We start from the raw sequence: 16,660 nt of genomic DNA, 5'->3' as shown, positions 1-16,660 counted from the left end.
TTCCATTTCACTTGGTGAAAAACCAAGTGGAAGTTTTCAGATGTGCAGCCCACATTTCACTTCTTGGGATGGTGATCAGTGGCTGGGCAGCAACCTCAATGTTTGAAAGCAGCTGGGGAGGTGCCTCTAAGAGCTGCCTGGCTCTAAGGGAAAGAAGGAGGGACTGTGCCCTCGCTTCCAGATTCTGGCGAGCGCGCTGTTTTTCTCTCTATGTTTTTCTCCTCTTCCTCCTGCTTTGCTCCTCTCTACCGCTCTTTCGCTCTTTCTCCCTTTCTGCTCCCTTTCTTCTCTCTTCTATTTTCTCTGTCCGTTCTCTTTCTCCTTCCTTTTCCCGTCTTTGTCTTTGTTGCTCTCTTTCTTACTTTCTTTTGTCCTTTCCCTCCCTTTCTGTGTTTCTCTGCTGCTGAGCTCCCTTTGCCCTCTTCCTCCCTCCCTTCTTAAGTTTTTCCTTTCTTTCTCCTTATATTTGGGAAAAAACAAGAATCTAGTCATCGTGGAAAATATAAGTAAATTAGCAAGAGACCAGAGTTTCTGACGTGCTAATCTGCAGCCAGGGAGTTGTTTCTAATGCAGCAAGTGCCCAAAATAATTTCCCCCTTACCCCAGGGTTACATGTCTGCATCCAATGACTGTGAATTGAAATCTGATTGATTAGGACTATGTCCTGTTTTTGCATGACCTGCGAGCGAAGAATGATTTTTAGAAACAATTTTTAAGGGGTTGTGAGGGAAAAAAAAGAATATGCTCCAACAGAGACCATATATGACCCACAGCATTTAAAATGCTTATTATCTTGACTTTAAAGGGAAAGTTTGCCATCCCTGAATTAGAGACCTATCAGGGTGTTTAGGTTTGGAAAAGTTCCATATAAACTAAACAGAAACAGGTATCAAGTTAAGACACTGCTGGTCCACAGCTAGTGTAGTCCCTGACAGGCAGTGGTGTGTGTATGGTAGGGCTGTGGTTTTGTGGGAGACATTTTAGAAACCTTCAGAAACCATATTTAAATAGCTTGCTACCACAAAGAGATAATAAAGAAACTCACCCTCCCCCCCCCAAAAAAAATCCCTAAATTCTCAACACATAGGAATACTTGCTGAATCTTGCCTTGACTTGTTTGAGGTAAATTTAGCAACTGAGTAGCAGAAATCCTGTAAAAGACTCCTTTTTTTCATATAAAAATATAAAAATCCCTTAAATGCAATTTTGGTCTGAAGTAATTTAGGATGACAAAAATGACTAACAGAGTTGAGTCAAATAAACTCTTGTTTCTCTAGACAAGACTGTAAGACCACACCAGGTTATCAGACATGAAACAAAGCTAATTACATGGACTCTATTTGTGACAGTCATGATTCGGTAAAGAAAAATTCCTTTTTATCATAGGTTCAATAAGAGTACTTAATTTGGCATAAATTCATTTTTTTCACATTCTAAGTGCAGATTCATTTCATTTTTTCTGTGTTGGGAGTTGACAGGGAAATTTCTAGGAGAAAATGCATTGTCATTAGGCTTTCCTTGTGATACAAACCTATTAGAGAAGTGAATCAAGGTCATGCTAGTAGCATCAATATTTATAGGAAACAAGGAAAATGACTACCTAGAACTGTATGAAAAGCAAAGTAAACTCTATTTTAAGTCCCTTTGAGGGGCAGTTATATAAAACAAAACTCCAGCGCACTTAGAGAAGGAGTATTGCATCTAAAAAGTTGACTTGAAAAATGGACAGTTATTAACAAAGCAAAAAAAAACCAAACAAACTGAAGGAAAAGTAAGATGACAAAATATATGTGTATACTCTTCCAAAAGAACTTAGTACTGTCATAAAACTCAGGTTCCCAATTTGTAGGCAGAATGACAGAGGAGAAAAAACCCTATATTCATGAATTTCCATGTGGTCTTGCTACTGCTTACTCACTCTGATTTATCAAACTGATTAGCTATTTGTGTGTTATTTTTTGCTGATGCTTCCTAACTTCTGATGTTAGTCACTATTAGGAAAAGTTAGTATGTTTTTAAAAGTTCAAAGACAAATACTTAGCCTGTAGACAAAGGCATAATTTATTACTTTGCCAAGTTCAAATAACGGTAGTTCAATTTGCTTATACACACGGGGATGTACATCATATCAGCTAAACAGACAAATCAGTAGGGTGAGACAGGATGCCTCAAAGCAGATAACATGCCATTAATTTTTTTGGTGAAAATGGCTAACTGATAGCAATCAACAATGATACAGAACATAAGTTCATATATCGAGACTTAAAATCAAGATAATTTTCAACAGTGATCAGAGGGATCTCCACCAATGATTGGTGTGGAGAAAACAGGAAAAATAATATACGTTTCCCATGTGTCAAAAAAAAAAAAAAAAAAGGTTCTCCCGTACTATATATTTGGGGGAAATTATGAAACCTTGGGTACTTTCTATTGCAGTGTCACTGAAAATACATCTGCATTTTAAATAATGATGCTAAAAATACTAGTCTATATGTAGGTTGACAAATCTGACTCTTCATCTTGGCTGATGTTGCTAAAGCTTTTGGTTCTTGATTCTCCCTCAGGCAAATGTATGTTTCTGTGTAGTCTGCTGCAGAAATGAGGCTACAAAATGTGTGTGTGGGGGATTTTCTATACAGTGTATGATAGTACTTGCTCTACAGAAACCTTCCCTGATCTCTCCTCCAAGTTTTGTCTCACTAGTTCACAGATAGTTTGCAAGGCTAAATTTTTCAGGCCAGAGTTTTGTTCTCAGTTGAAAAGTGTAAGGGCCCTCATGAATTCTGATTAATAGATGTAGCAACAGTTAACATGGACTTAGTTAGACCTGTGAGTGCAGGAAACTATTTATTTACAGTTTTGACTTTGGAGGCTGTATTTCTGTTGATGAATCCTTTATTTTTGCTAAAAAGCATTTTACCTGTGGGTGGGCAGAAAAGCATGATAGTGGGCAGAATCCACTCTGGAATGTTTCCACTTCTCTAAATTCTTCTGTCTTCACTTATTCACTCAGAGTAAAGGTAGGTAATGAAACATATTTAGAGAATAATGAAAGTAAGACAATGAGATGAGTAGTAAGCAAAGAGTCGGCAAATTATCTTTCCCTTCCTCTTTTCCTTCCTTAACCCCATGGTCCAGAAACTTGTAGATATGATTAATTACAATCAGTGCAATCTTTGTAAATATGTAAATATGTAACTTATGCACTCGACTCTGTGGTTCCTTACATACTGAAGACATATTGGTCTTAACCCCACCCCTACTAAGGTGTCTGTTCATTGTGCCACACAAACCATAGATTTACTGATTGAAATTCTACACCATGAATTCTTTCTTTCCTCAAAATTTGATGAAAAACCTCAGCCCATTGACCTCTGTACATTTCGGGGCATACTGGAGTGCAGTTCTCTCTCTCTCGACTGTAACATGAAGGGGATGGTGGGCATATCTAATTTTATTCCATGTGAGTAAATTGCACACAATGTGTTAAATTTCCATGGTTGTGCATGTCACCCTTGCCTCACACTTTTTAGGTCACAGTCAGATTGCCTGGAAAAGGATTTTATTACTCCCCAAGGACAATTTACTTGAATGGTGTCCAATATGTACGGCTATTAGAGGAACTATTGGCAATGAATACTTACAGATCCATGTACAAAAATGTTTTTTGCATGCCTCACTTCAGAAATGACTAGGGATCATCTGACACCAGATGTATTCTCCAGTCATTTGTCATTTCATTGTCAGCACAATCACATGGCTAGTGCTACGCATTAAAGAACTGAGGATTAGACCAGGGAAGAAAGTCTAGCAAATGCAAGAATGTAATCAGACATTATAATTTTTCCCCTGAATTATGAAGGAGTCTTAGGATTCTTGAGAGAAACTCATGTAAAACTGAATATAACAAATGGAAACACAATTTAATACTTGAGGTTAAATTCATAAATATAATTTAGACATGGCTGATCAACCATATGCATGATAATATTTTTAGTTCACAGTGTACTTCTCTGGTACAATAATGTATGAATAACTCACACAGATATCTTTGTAGTCTTTGTACAATTAGGTGGGGAAGTTTAGGTAAAAGCTGGAAGAATTTTTTCTCTTCAAAGTCCACTTAGATATCTACAGATTTTTCCAAAGCTTGAGTAAGAGCTGGCTCATTTAATAAATATTGCATATGTTCTTTTAAGCACCTTGCTTATTTTCTCTTAAATAAAAGCAAAAGTTACAGAATTGGGTTGTTCCTACTTTTAGTCTGAAAACGCTATTTTCTCCGTCTGATCAGTGGCCCTCAGCCCAATTCAATAACTTTTTACATTTTTATACTTTTCTAATCTCTGTAGAAACACTGAGATAAGATGGGCTCAAGAGCCTAAATGGTACTCATCCAAAATGTCCCCAATCTCAGGATCTCAATTGCACAGCTGGGTTCTGTTGGTCACACGTCAGCTTCAGAGCACATCTGTTCATTCCTCAAGGATCCACTAGGCCCCATGAACACAATGTGCTCTGTGTAGAGTACTTTACACCACAAACCCAGCAGCTGCAGGGGTGAGAAAATCTCTACTTCTCAAGTTTGTGTCTCTAGGCAGTTTGAGTAGGGTGTTTTCTATCTGGCTTTCTTTTGGTTGCCTGTCACTTCTGACATTCAGACGCCTGCTGGCAACAGAATTGCTTTTGCTATTCTCAGGACAGATGTTTCTAGCCTGGGAAGAGACAGACCAAACTTTTACTGGAAAGTAGGAATTCTTGCCATGTTCAGGCACCAAACCTGAGAAAACATAAGGAAGATCCTGGCCACAGAATGGAAAAGCAGGTCACTGCCAGGAAAATAATGTCCAGATCTGAAGACTTTTAGTTTTAGCATTTAGGAAAAATATTTGTATCAAATCTCCCCATCTCTGCTGGTTTATGATGTCCAAAGGATACTTGCCTGGTAGGTCCTGTGAGAAAGCTACAGAAACCCCTGCTCACCTTGGAAAGTGACATCTTTTTATTCAAGCTTTTTGAGAACTCTTGGAGAAGAGGAAAGAACGGAGAGGGAACAGGTAGAGGGTGAGACCCAATTATATACTTTTCAAACCTCCTACTTTGGAAACCAGTATCCATTGAAAGGTTTGCGTGTTGATGAGGTTGAGCTGGAATGCCATGAAGGTGGTGCAAGAGACACAGAAGATATATCAAAAGTGAAGATACTAAACATGAATGGGCTTATATTATAAATTTCATTAATTTGATTCATAGAAAATTTTCGTTGTAGATAAGAATGTCATTATGAGGTCTGCTTTTATAATCCTCAGAGGCCTCATTGCTACTTTTTGGAGGAAGGAGTAGATTTGGGTCAACATGTTTTAAATGAGATGTGAGGGACAAACACAGCTTATAATATTGTAAAACTAGTATTCCCCACCCCCCCCGCAGGAATGTGTCTATATTTATATAGCATAACCTGTTAAATCTGTACCAATGGCTGCAAATACAGACCACAGAAGCTTCTTTAATAACACACATACACCAAGTCCAAAATGTTCTACTCTGTCATTCATGTGTAAATCAAGTATATTATTCATATACTTCATCGACTTCCTGAATGCGTGCTAAAAATGCCAAGGAAAAACTCGTTAATCGTGACATGGTGACTGCTCAGCCAGCTCTGAAATGTTGATGGAAAGAAAAATTGTCAAAGAGCCTTTTTAAACATTTGTGCAGGTTACACTCGCAAATCGGAATTCAGAGAACATGAATTTCCTCGTTCAGGAAGGAAGGATTAAAATCAAACACCCTCCAGTGGTGCATCTAAAAAGTGCATAGTTATCCCAAATGGCTTACTTGTAAAAGGAATCTTCCTATACATCACTGAGTACCAGGATCCAAGTTCCTGCTTAGTTTGATGGTCATATAATCTCAAAAAAAAATTAAAATGATCTTCTAGGGGCCATAAAATCTCGCCCACACTGATATGTCTTCTTGAATATTTCTATGTTAACTTTATTTAATGCCAGGGTATACCAGGTGACAAATTCTTAAATATCTCTGTCTTACACAGTGTGTGACAGTCCTTCACTAAAGTCTTGTGGTTTTGATCAAGGAGATATGTCTGTGTAAGTCTCATACACCAAGGTTAAGGACATTCAGTTCTATGATACACCAAAACAATGAATCAGTTTCAATCAATTTATCCAAACAACTACTTGACTTAATGAAGTAAAAAATAATATATCACCTCTTTGGCTAAATTGATAAAGCAGGGTGGTTCAATTGACCTGTCAAGTTATCAAAATAGACTACATGGGAGAGCTAAGAAGACACAATTTTGGGATACATTTCCCTTGGCCTCATGCTCTCTGGGTCTCTCTCTCATGCACACACAACTGCTTCTTCATACAATAAAAAAGTATCTTCTACTGAGTGTCAGGTAAAGTGTGTTCCATATTCCCCTATTTATCTTTCCAATGTGCACAGTAGCAAAAACTACTTTAGAGTACAGAATAAACATAATTATTGGGTTATCAAAAAAGTCATGATGCATTTTTGCTCAAAAAACCCAGAAAAATACATTATAACTTTTCCAACAACCCAATAATTTTGAAATGTTCACATGTGAAGACTGATATTTTGTAGTAACTTGGTTTGTTTTATAAAGACTGCCGATTGTGGAAAGGTCAGCACCATATTGAGTACGACTGATGGTGATTTGAATACTTTAATACAATTTAGGATATCATCACCCTAAAAATTAATGTTGCAAAATGTGGACATTTAACAAGATGTTCTTAGCAAAAATATAGACCTACATAGTAATCCAATGAAGTAAGCCCCCGAAATAGTTAAGCGAGTGTTTTTAATTTTTCATCAATGATTGATCCCTTGTAGGTCTTCTTTCTAATATCTGGAAAAAAATGGAAGCAATACGCTTATAATCCTGTTATAAGGAACTGAACTGATAATATTTCTATGAAATATTTATGTTTTTCCCTCTCCAGTAGAAAGCTCCTTTTTTGGCTTTCACATTCACTGTGTTAAACAAAAATACCTTTCAAATACTGTCATGCAAAAATTTAAACCCTCATTTCATTTTCATTAATTTCTCTTGACTTAACCCAGTACTGTTTTAATAAAATCAAGAAGCATCATAAAGCAACAGTTGAGAGCAAGTAGTATGCTAGAGGATGACAGGGGAATGAGGATAAATGATAGAGTCCCTGCCCTCATGGAGCTTACAATCTTGCTGACTAGGTAAGACATAAATAGATGGAAAACCACATAAAATACAGACAAGATTTATAGTCAAATCATCATACATCATGAACTTTAGGGCTAGAGAAATTATTATAGTCTTTCACAGAGGCAGTGATCTGGAGAAGGAAAAATAGGATTTGTAAAGGTATAGAAGACTAACATGCACAAAAACACTGCAGGGATAAACTGTATATCAAAGGCACAGTTTGGTTAGAGCAGAAGGTAGGAATAGGGGAAATGTGAGGACACATTTCTAGGAAATAAATCTGTGCTGACACCACAATGGGAAGTGTTTAGCTAAGATTTATGAATTTACACTGCAAGAGATGGTGAACAATTCAGGGTTATTAAACAGGAGAATGATATGATCAAGGAAGTATACATATTAGTGGGACCAGACAGATAAGAGAGAATAGAGGGAAAGTAGAGAGTAATCAGTATTGTACGAATGAGCTGATCAAGGCCTATACTAGAATGATAGACGTGAGAATGGAAAAGATGCAAGGGACATTGGACTTGCTAGCGAGAGCAAGAAGAATTAAAAAATGACTCAGATATCAGCATGTTCCTTGAGGTTCCATCAAGGTAGAGGTGGTATTTCAAGTCATGAAACTGAAGGAAATTACAGAACAAAAAGAGGAGAGAACCTCGGAGGAAGGATGGAAAATTCTTACATTTGTGACGCAGGAACACAACGGACCGGGAATAAGTGTCGCCTTTGTTCCTAAGTGCGCATGCTCATGTGCACACACAGACATGCATGACACACATGCACTCGGGGAAAAGAAATGAACCTTCAAACCTCGGTTGTTTCAATTTGTTTCCTGTTGGCTGAAGGAACACGGTGGAAACAGCTGATATTTGGCATAAATGTTATTGAGGAATAGCATGATCCAGTGGAGTGAGAACCATAGTGAAACTGGCCTATGTTCTAATCCTTGCTCTAGCAATTTCCAGTTTTCTGATCTTGAAATTCCTTGAGGCTTTGTCCCCTCATCTACAAGATGAGGAAGATGGTAATTGTTCTTTTTCAACACAGGGTTATTGTACAGATAAAATGAAATAGTATATGTGAAAAATATGTTATGTGCTGTCAAGTACTGAAGATAGAAACTTTTCTACTTTGTTATCACATGTGCATAAGTTACCAAATTCTGTGGTCGTGGTTTAATTTCCCCCTTTCAGGGATAGTAACACAGACATACATACAAACATTCTAGCACCTTTATTTTCACTCAGCGTTATTTTAAGCTCTATGAGGGCAGGGACTATATCTTATGTTTTCTGTATTCCCCTTCCACTTGACAATGCACATCACTCTAAACATTAGCAGGAACAAAGTATATATTTTTACTTGAACCTGATATTACTTAGAAAACTCAAATACAATTTTCATATGTAGCACGACTTAAAGGTAGCATCCAAGCCTACATTTTTCCATTGTCCAGAAGTTCTTGGAAATTATTTAAAATCACAGAGGAAGTGCTATACCCAATGGACTCACATTTGGAAATGAGTAACAAGGCATAAATTCAGAGTTATTAAAGACAATGATGGCAGGATCTAAGTAGAAGCACAATGACAGAAGATCAGCTTTGGAACAGAAATGAGTTGGAAAGATTTTAGCTGATTTATACAGATTTTTTTAAGGACCATCATTTTCTCAGAATGCTAAAGCAATAGAATAAAATAGACCATTAAGGCACAATTTAAAAACTATAAAAAAGCGAGAACATCTTTTGAAAAATTCGGATGCTAGAGATTCAGGACAGGCACTGGGGAGAAATTTGCATTTAATACAATCACCCGTAAGAAACACGTATCTACCACTTTGCTCTGATGTTTGAAGCTTCCATATAATTTCCTAAAAGAAACCAAAGTTTTTAAATACAAAAATTGAAAGTACTTACTTCCACTTGGAATCAGGTCCCTTTCTGGGATGAAGAGTTTATATCCATAGTGTTTTTCCAGGACATCTGGCAATATTTCAAGAGCGAATTGCTCTTCTTCAGGATTGTCACAGTCTAAAGCCTCTTGGTCCACTTTTGTGTAAGAGAGATAGGCATCATATTCCTTGTTGTCTTAAATATAAGGGATAACAAAAGGGTTGTGTATATATAGCAAGTTCTCTTTAAGTATTCAAAGTCTATAACCGATAATGGGCTGGAATAAGCATTATAATTGGTGACTTGTTAATAATTGGGGAAAAAGTCACATACCACATAAGAAATCTGGTGAATTTCAACATAATCTAGTCATATGACATGAACTGAAATTGTTATGCAATGTAACCTATAGTTAGGACAAGAATAAGAGAAATATTATTTGTGATTTGTGGTGACTATACTTATTTGTGAAGTTCAGTGATGTGTAAATGATTAGCTCAGTGTGTTTGAATGCAGGACTAAATAGGCCAAAGTCATGGAATTGAACTCCTTCTGTGCCAGTTGGCTTGGCTCTGTTACTTGGTCACAGACTATACCTTGTTTGCACAAATATGTGTACCAGATCCAAAAGGGGCCGGGCCCCAGAGTGTGGAAGATTGAAATAATGCAGCCTCACTCCTGGAGATACTACTCATAGCACATGTCATACTTCCAGTTGGTTAGTGTCATCATCTTCATATACAAAAAGCAGTTCATTATCAAATATTAGACACAGCAGCTGGGTTTTATACAAGTGCATTGCCCATTATTCTTGTTCCATCCATGGCCAACTAATTTGACACAAGCTTCCAAAAGAAGCCTTTGTTTCAAAATATACATCCTTCCAGAGGATTGCCAAATTAGGTTTACTCTTCATACATTTAGTCAGAGAGCTAACTGTGCTTCGAGAATATACTTCTCTCCGTTGCTCTGTTGACTCTGAGCCAGCTTTTCTGAAGAGAAAATGTGCATATATACATGCATTTTTATCCCTGAAAAAATGTTAATGAACACAGCTACTCAAGGTATTAGTCCCTGTTGGTTTTAGAAGGGATAGATTGGAAAAGTTATAGTGATTTTCAAGGTCCCTTATTTAGACAGAATTGAGGAATTGAAATAGAAAATTTGTTTGTAAAAGTTAATGTAGTAAGCAGAGACTCATGGAGCTATTAGTACTTATTTAAACCTATTTACTTGCAAATAATAATTTTAAAAGACAGGCAAATATTTCAGTATTATTTCTAAAGTGCATTAAACTTTTTCATTGAAAAAGAACTGATTAGAATATAGCTGAAATCTGGACAAAAGAAAATTTACAGAAAGAAGCTGCAACTTACGTACCTATACCATCAATGATTCAACCCTACCTGCTGAAGGAGGAATAAATGATATAAAGAGATATAAATATTTTATGGTAGGAATAAAGAGATATAAATATTTTATGGTAGGCAGGGCTCAGTAACTACCCAGAGATATCTGAGGCAGGATCATGTTCTTCTAATTCTAGTGAGATTCCAGTCTCGCCACCCCCAAATGAAAGCAACTATGGCTATTTATGTTAAGATGGTGCCTGAAGTCATCAGGAGGATTCTCTTTAGCATGTTGTCTGGTGGGAAAGGCTTCCGTGATCCTTGGTAGGGTTACATGATTGCCTGGAAGCAGATACACATGAAGGTCTGCCCCAGATAGTTGAGAAGATCATTTGGCTTACACATAGGGCACATTCTTCTGTTAGGTATAAATGCCACTTGGAAGTGAGAATGTTCATAAGCAATGCTAATGTAAGAACCTCCTGGTAATCCCAGCACCTCTGACCCTATTCCAATCAAGTGCAGGATGCACCTGCAGGCCCTTGACTTTTTGCAGCTATAATTATTCACCTGGGACTTAGAGCTGCCGATGATACACAGCTGGAAGAATAAAACAGGCCAAAGGACAAATAGCTCCATCCCTACGTGCAGAATGTATTTCCTTGTTCTTGGTGGAGTGGATGGTGCTGTGGCCTCAAACTCCATAATGTCAGATAAGACCCTTGCTTCATCTGACCTTGATAACTTTCCTATCTCCTAAATCTCAGCAAATCGAACTACTTATAAATTTATCCAATCATGATTTGTTGAGCATTTACTATGAACTAGCCATGTGCAGTGAATACCTGCCTTTCCCCCATCTGACCAGGCCTTATAGACTCATGCCCATTGCTTGTCCTGATTATGGCTATTTGTCTTCCAACCAGGCCTAAACCTACATGTTTCTGGTCCTTGCTTCACCTACATCTTTCCTTGCTTTACCTATATCCTAATATCCTAATATAGGTGATACTATAAACACTTTACTCTGGAAAAGTGTCACCATATCCCAAATCAAATTGTGACAAAGAACATGGAGGCCTTTGATATGTGTCTGGATACTAAATTTTACCTAATATCCTAGAAGTACTTCATTTTGGTGTGCTTGGTTCTGGTTTCAGTAACACTTCTTTAAGATGAATGAAAGGTAAAGAGCTTATAGTGGCTGTGCAGGGCAGGAAGAAAGTTCTCAAAGCCACCATGTCAGATGTCCCAGGAGCTCTAGGATGCCAGCTAGTCAGCAAGCCATGACGCAGATGCCACAGTTTAAAAATGCACTTGAGCCAAGAAAACCCCATGAATAGCCACAGCTGTTGCTCACACAGAGGAGCAAGATGGATAGAGCAAAATCAACAACATGATACAAATAAGGCTAAAAGGGCCTGAAAATGGTTTTAAAACCAATGGCAATTCAGTGACACAACTTTGCTGGGCAAGGCTAATGAGCTCTTCTCTTTGTTAAATCATGCTGGTTAAGCTAATCTGAGGAACTGAAAAATAGAGCACCCTAAGACAGAACATTATAAGGAAGAGGGCTCACACAGTGATTATCATAAATATGCTGTTCCAAATGAATAGAGAAGTTATGAGGAAGGGAACCAAACTGTCCATGGAAGAATTTTACTGTTGTCACACCTGTTCGTCTCCATTTTAAAATCTCATTTTAATCCTGTTCACCATCAGAAAGCCTGTTTATAATAACCCTGTTCTGGGGCTGTGCTAAATGCAGTGCTAAAACCTTAACTTTTAAAGTGCAAAGATTGAGTAAACTTGTTCATTGTCATAGCTCTTGTGCTTACTATTGTCCCTGTTGTGTGTGTATATGTGTGAGTGTAGATGAGTAATGTTGATCCACTAAGAAGAATATAAGTAAAGCATCACATGTAGTGCCTGTCCCATAGTAGGCAATATATTTAGTGACTGCCTAAATGAAAGGTTGAAAGAATGAAGCAATCATAAGTTGGTGTATTGAACTGAAATGAATTATATCAAAATACAGTTAAGTCAGTTTGTTGCATAGATTTTATTTTGTAAAAAATAAGGCATTTTCATAAGAACTCACAAGAAATGCTGCCATAGATTTGAGTCAAAGAAAAACATGAACAAAAATTATACAGATAAAACTAAGTTGTGTTTTTGAGATGCCAAAATATTTAAAGAAAATATTTGGTAGGTTATCTATTGGCATCATGAAACTGAATATTTCTAAAAGGGCCTTAATGTTCACTTATTTATCTTCTCTACATACTTGCTATTTTTGTATTCCATTCAGCTAGTACAGAGATTACATATTTAAGGTTCAAGGCTCCATGTAGGAACAAAAATATTTTAACTCTTCCTTCCCAATGAAAACCCTTGAAGTACCCCTCCTACTAATATTGTGTTTTTCCCTCTAAACAATTGGTTTGGAATCAACACATTTAATTCTCTAATCAACATGCTCATTCTCTATATTGTCATCTTTGACCACATGGGTTTCACTGGACATACCAATGCAAAGCAGAATATTTGCTCCTTCGAATGCCCTACAAAAATAGCATAGAAGAACTGAGATCTATGTCAGAGGTGGGGTGGTAAGAGGACTCACCAAAGACAGAGTGGGGTGTAGAACAGGTGGATCTACTGAAATACACTGCTGAGGGGAGCAGCAGGGCAAGACAGGAGAGGTCTGTTGTGCCATGTGGGTCACCTCCCTGGCCGGGGATCAAGCTCAGGCACCACTGGTGATAAGGTGATAGCACTGATACTTACCCCCTATGCTACCAGGGAGGCCCCAATAATTGAACTTAATCTTACAAATATATACTGCATTTGCTCACTTAGCCTAGATCACTGGGTATGGGTGATGAAAGTAATTATTGCAGATGAACTTACTAAATCGTATTATCTCTTATGGAGATTATTAACATATGATTTATTATCAGGACTTAAAACAAATGAATTACAGGAGTCTCCCTTTCATATTCTATTATATAGACATCCCCTACTGGATTCTTTAGTCACTTTCTGGCACCTGGAATACAGTGATATTTTCCTCAATAACTTATTGCATCTATTTTATGTATACAGATAAGAAGTCAGATTTCTCTGTATTAATTGTTATATATGGAAACGGTGGGTAAATGGTCACATCTTCACATATATTGTTAGAATATAATTATTGTCAGAACGGGTCCTAATTTCTCTTCAGTCAGGGCCTGTAATGCTTTTTAAGTAAGCTGGTATAGTTGTTGGGTAAATGCACTGCTTTGAAAATGAGCATGTTCATCAGATAGTATTTCTCTAATTTACTATGAAAACATAAAATTCAATTAAAATCCATAACTGTTTATGTAATAGTAATAATAAGACCAAAATTGAAGTTTCCTCAAAAATTTTGATGTTACATTCAGTCACCATACTATTCTTCTGTTTATCTACCTATCTCTCTCTCTCTCTCTCTCTCTCTCTCTCTCTAAATGAACTCCTCTCTTTTGAGGTAAGACCATGATCACAAACAAAAGCTCTAACTTTCATTATTTCAATACAGTGAAAATGAATATTTAAACTTGCCTTTTAAAGTAATGACTTACATTTGGACTTCTTTATTTGCGTTTCCCTAAGGCTGACGGTAGGTTGTGGGTGAGGACTTTGCTACATACGAAGCAAAATTTCTTGCTATTGATTGGAAATATGGTAACTTGTTCTCTTGAAAAAATTAAGTCATTTTTGAATGTTCAAAGAAATGAGGCGCAATAGAATGTTTTATTGGTATCTCATTCGTAAGATTTCCAAAAGCCATAGATGGAAAACATAAGAAAATTATAAGCCATATTCTGAATTTCTATCTTTTGAGTTTACCTTGGAGAATGGTATTACAATCATCCAAAATATATATTTTGAGTTTTACAAAGAGTATTGACATAGCTTTTAATCTTACATGGTCTGTACCCAAATGTTTTTTTTTTTTTTAAAGATTTATTTATTTATTATTTATACAAGCACTGGGTACAGTCAGAAGCGCAGGAGGGTGAGAGAATTCACCAGAGCCAGAGCGGGGAGCAGAGCAGGCAGAAGGACCGAAGTACACTGCTGAGGGGAGCAGCGGGCGGCAGGAGAGGTCTGCGCGCCATGTGGGACCCTCCTCCGGTGGCCGGGGAGCAGCCGGGGATCGAACCGGCGCTGCAGAGGCTACAGGCAGCTTCGTAACCCAGCACTCAACCGCTGCGCCACCGGGGAGGCCCCTGTACCCAAATGTTTTTGGTGTTACTAATACTTAAAAATGATGTGTAACTGAATTTGGATTTTCTGGAGTAAAAAATGATTAATTTGCTTCTTAGTAAGGGAAAGGGGTTTTACAGCAATTGTTTATTACCTGACCAACTATGTCTCATTGTTAAACATTTTATATGGAAATAATTTCAAACATATAGGAGCATTACAAAAATAAAACTATTTCAAATAATACCTATGTATTCGTTACCCGAATTTACCTATTGTTAATATTTTCTTCCTTTGGCTCTTTCAATAGATAAATCAAAAATGTTTTCCTGAATTATTTTATTATTTTTTTTTTTATTTTTTTTTTTTTTATAGAGGCATGCTTTTATTTATTTATTTATTATAGTTGTTTGTTTGTTTTGTTTATACATGCACTGGGTACAGTCAGAAGCGCGGGAGGGTGAGAGAATTCACCAGAGCCAGAGTGGGGAGCAGAGCAGGCAGAAGGACTGAAGTACACTGCTGAGGGGAGCAGCGGGTGGCAGGAGAGGTCTGCGCACCATGTGGGATCCTCCTCCGGGGCCGGGGAGCAGCCGGGGATCGAACCGGCGCCGCAGAGGCCGCGGGCAGCTTCGCAACCCAGCGCTCAACCGCTGCGCCACCGGGGAGGCCCTCCTGAATTATTTTAGGGTAAGTTGCATATTCATAGCTCTTTAAACATTTCAGCATTTATTTCCTTAAACTAGGAATATTGTCTTACATAATCACAAATTCTTGCCTTTTAATTGAATTGAAACAATAGGAGACAGCTTACCATCACTAGTTTCATCACCTCCAAAATGCTGTCGGTAGAAGAGCATCAACTCAATGTTGTAGCATTTGTAGATGACCATGAGCAGAACAAGGAGGAGGAAGATTGCTCCCAGACCTCCTGCAAGCTCAATTTTGTAGATTAGATCTGGAACAAACAGAATAAACAGGAAAAGGCAATTAAATCAGCAACACTTGGGATCTTCCCATATTTCTAGTCTGTAAAATGTACAATCCATTCTGCTTTTCTTTCCAGAAGATTCTTGCCTAATGCAGTAAGTAGTTTTGTCCTTGATATGTTTTTGTAAAACAAATCTTTGCAAAATTAACTCTTATAAATATTTGATTAATTCTGCTATTGAAATATTGTCTATCTGAAAAGGAACAGTCATTCCCAATTTGTTTTGAACACATGTAGATTCCACAAATACAAAAATGTCCTCACTTAATGTCATCAATAGGTTTTTGGAAACTGCCACTTTAAGTGAAACAAAGTAGAACAAAACCAATTTTACCATAGGCTAATTGATATAAACAAGAATTAGGTTCCTACAACATATTTCTGGTTATAGAAACATCACCATCTTCTAAATGAAGACACAAAACACTGCTAATATTAAACAATTGTTTGTATTCATTTGTTCATTTTCCAATGCATTTATTCCAGTTGAGGGCCACAGGTAGGCAGAGATTATTCTGGCAGCTCAAAATACAAGGATGGTACCAAAACTGGACAGTATGCCTTTCCATTGCAGGCCACACACACACACACACACACACACACACACACACAGAGAGAGAGAGAGAGAGAGAGAGAGAGAGAGAGAGAGAGAGAGAGACTGGGACAATTTAGACATGCATCTGTTTGGGATGTGGGAGGAAACTGGAGTACTCAGAAAAAAACTCATAAGACATGGGGAGAATGTATAAACTTCACATAGATAGTGGCTCTGGCCAGGAATAATTTTTTTTTCTCATCAAAAGTTATAACAAAAGGACATTGAATGAAACCAGTTACCTACAAAAAAGTTATTGAAGGATCTGCTGCTGTATACTTTGCTTTAAATCTATTTTAGGAAACTGTTAGAGCTGCTCTTTTCTGGGTCCAGGGCCAATATTTTGTTGTTT

General features: G+C 37.4%; 1 protein-coding gene across 1 annotated transcript in view; it reads right to left on the bottom strand.

Annotated features, from left to right (window-relative positions):
- The window catches only part of IL1RAPL2 (interleukin 1 receptor accessory protein like 2), a gene marked incomplete at its 3' end in the record, with an annotated part of 1,022,399 nt that overhangs the window by 3,444 nt on the left and 1,002,295 nt on the right, over window positions 1-16,660 (bottom strand). Inside the window, exons 8-9 of the mRNA XM_084259248.1 lie at window positions 15,537-15,680; window positions 9,159-9,329 (exon numbers count right to left, since the gene is read on the bottom strand). Of these exons, the coding sequence (XP_084115374.1) occupies window positions 9,159-9,329; window positions 15,537-15,680 (315 nt within the window). The remainder of the gene's footprint in view (window positions 1-9,158; window positions 9,330-15,536; window positions 15,681-16,660) is intronic.

The sequence above is a fragment of the Talpa europaea genome (genome assembly GCF_964194135.1).
Source record: "Talpa europaea genome assembly, chromosome: X".
Lineage (NCBI taxonomy): Eukaryota > Metazoa > Chordata > Mammalia > Eulipotyphla > Talpidae > Talpa > Talpa europaea.
This window is presented reverse-complemented; position numbering and strand designations above follow the sequence as displayed.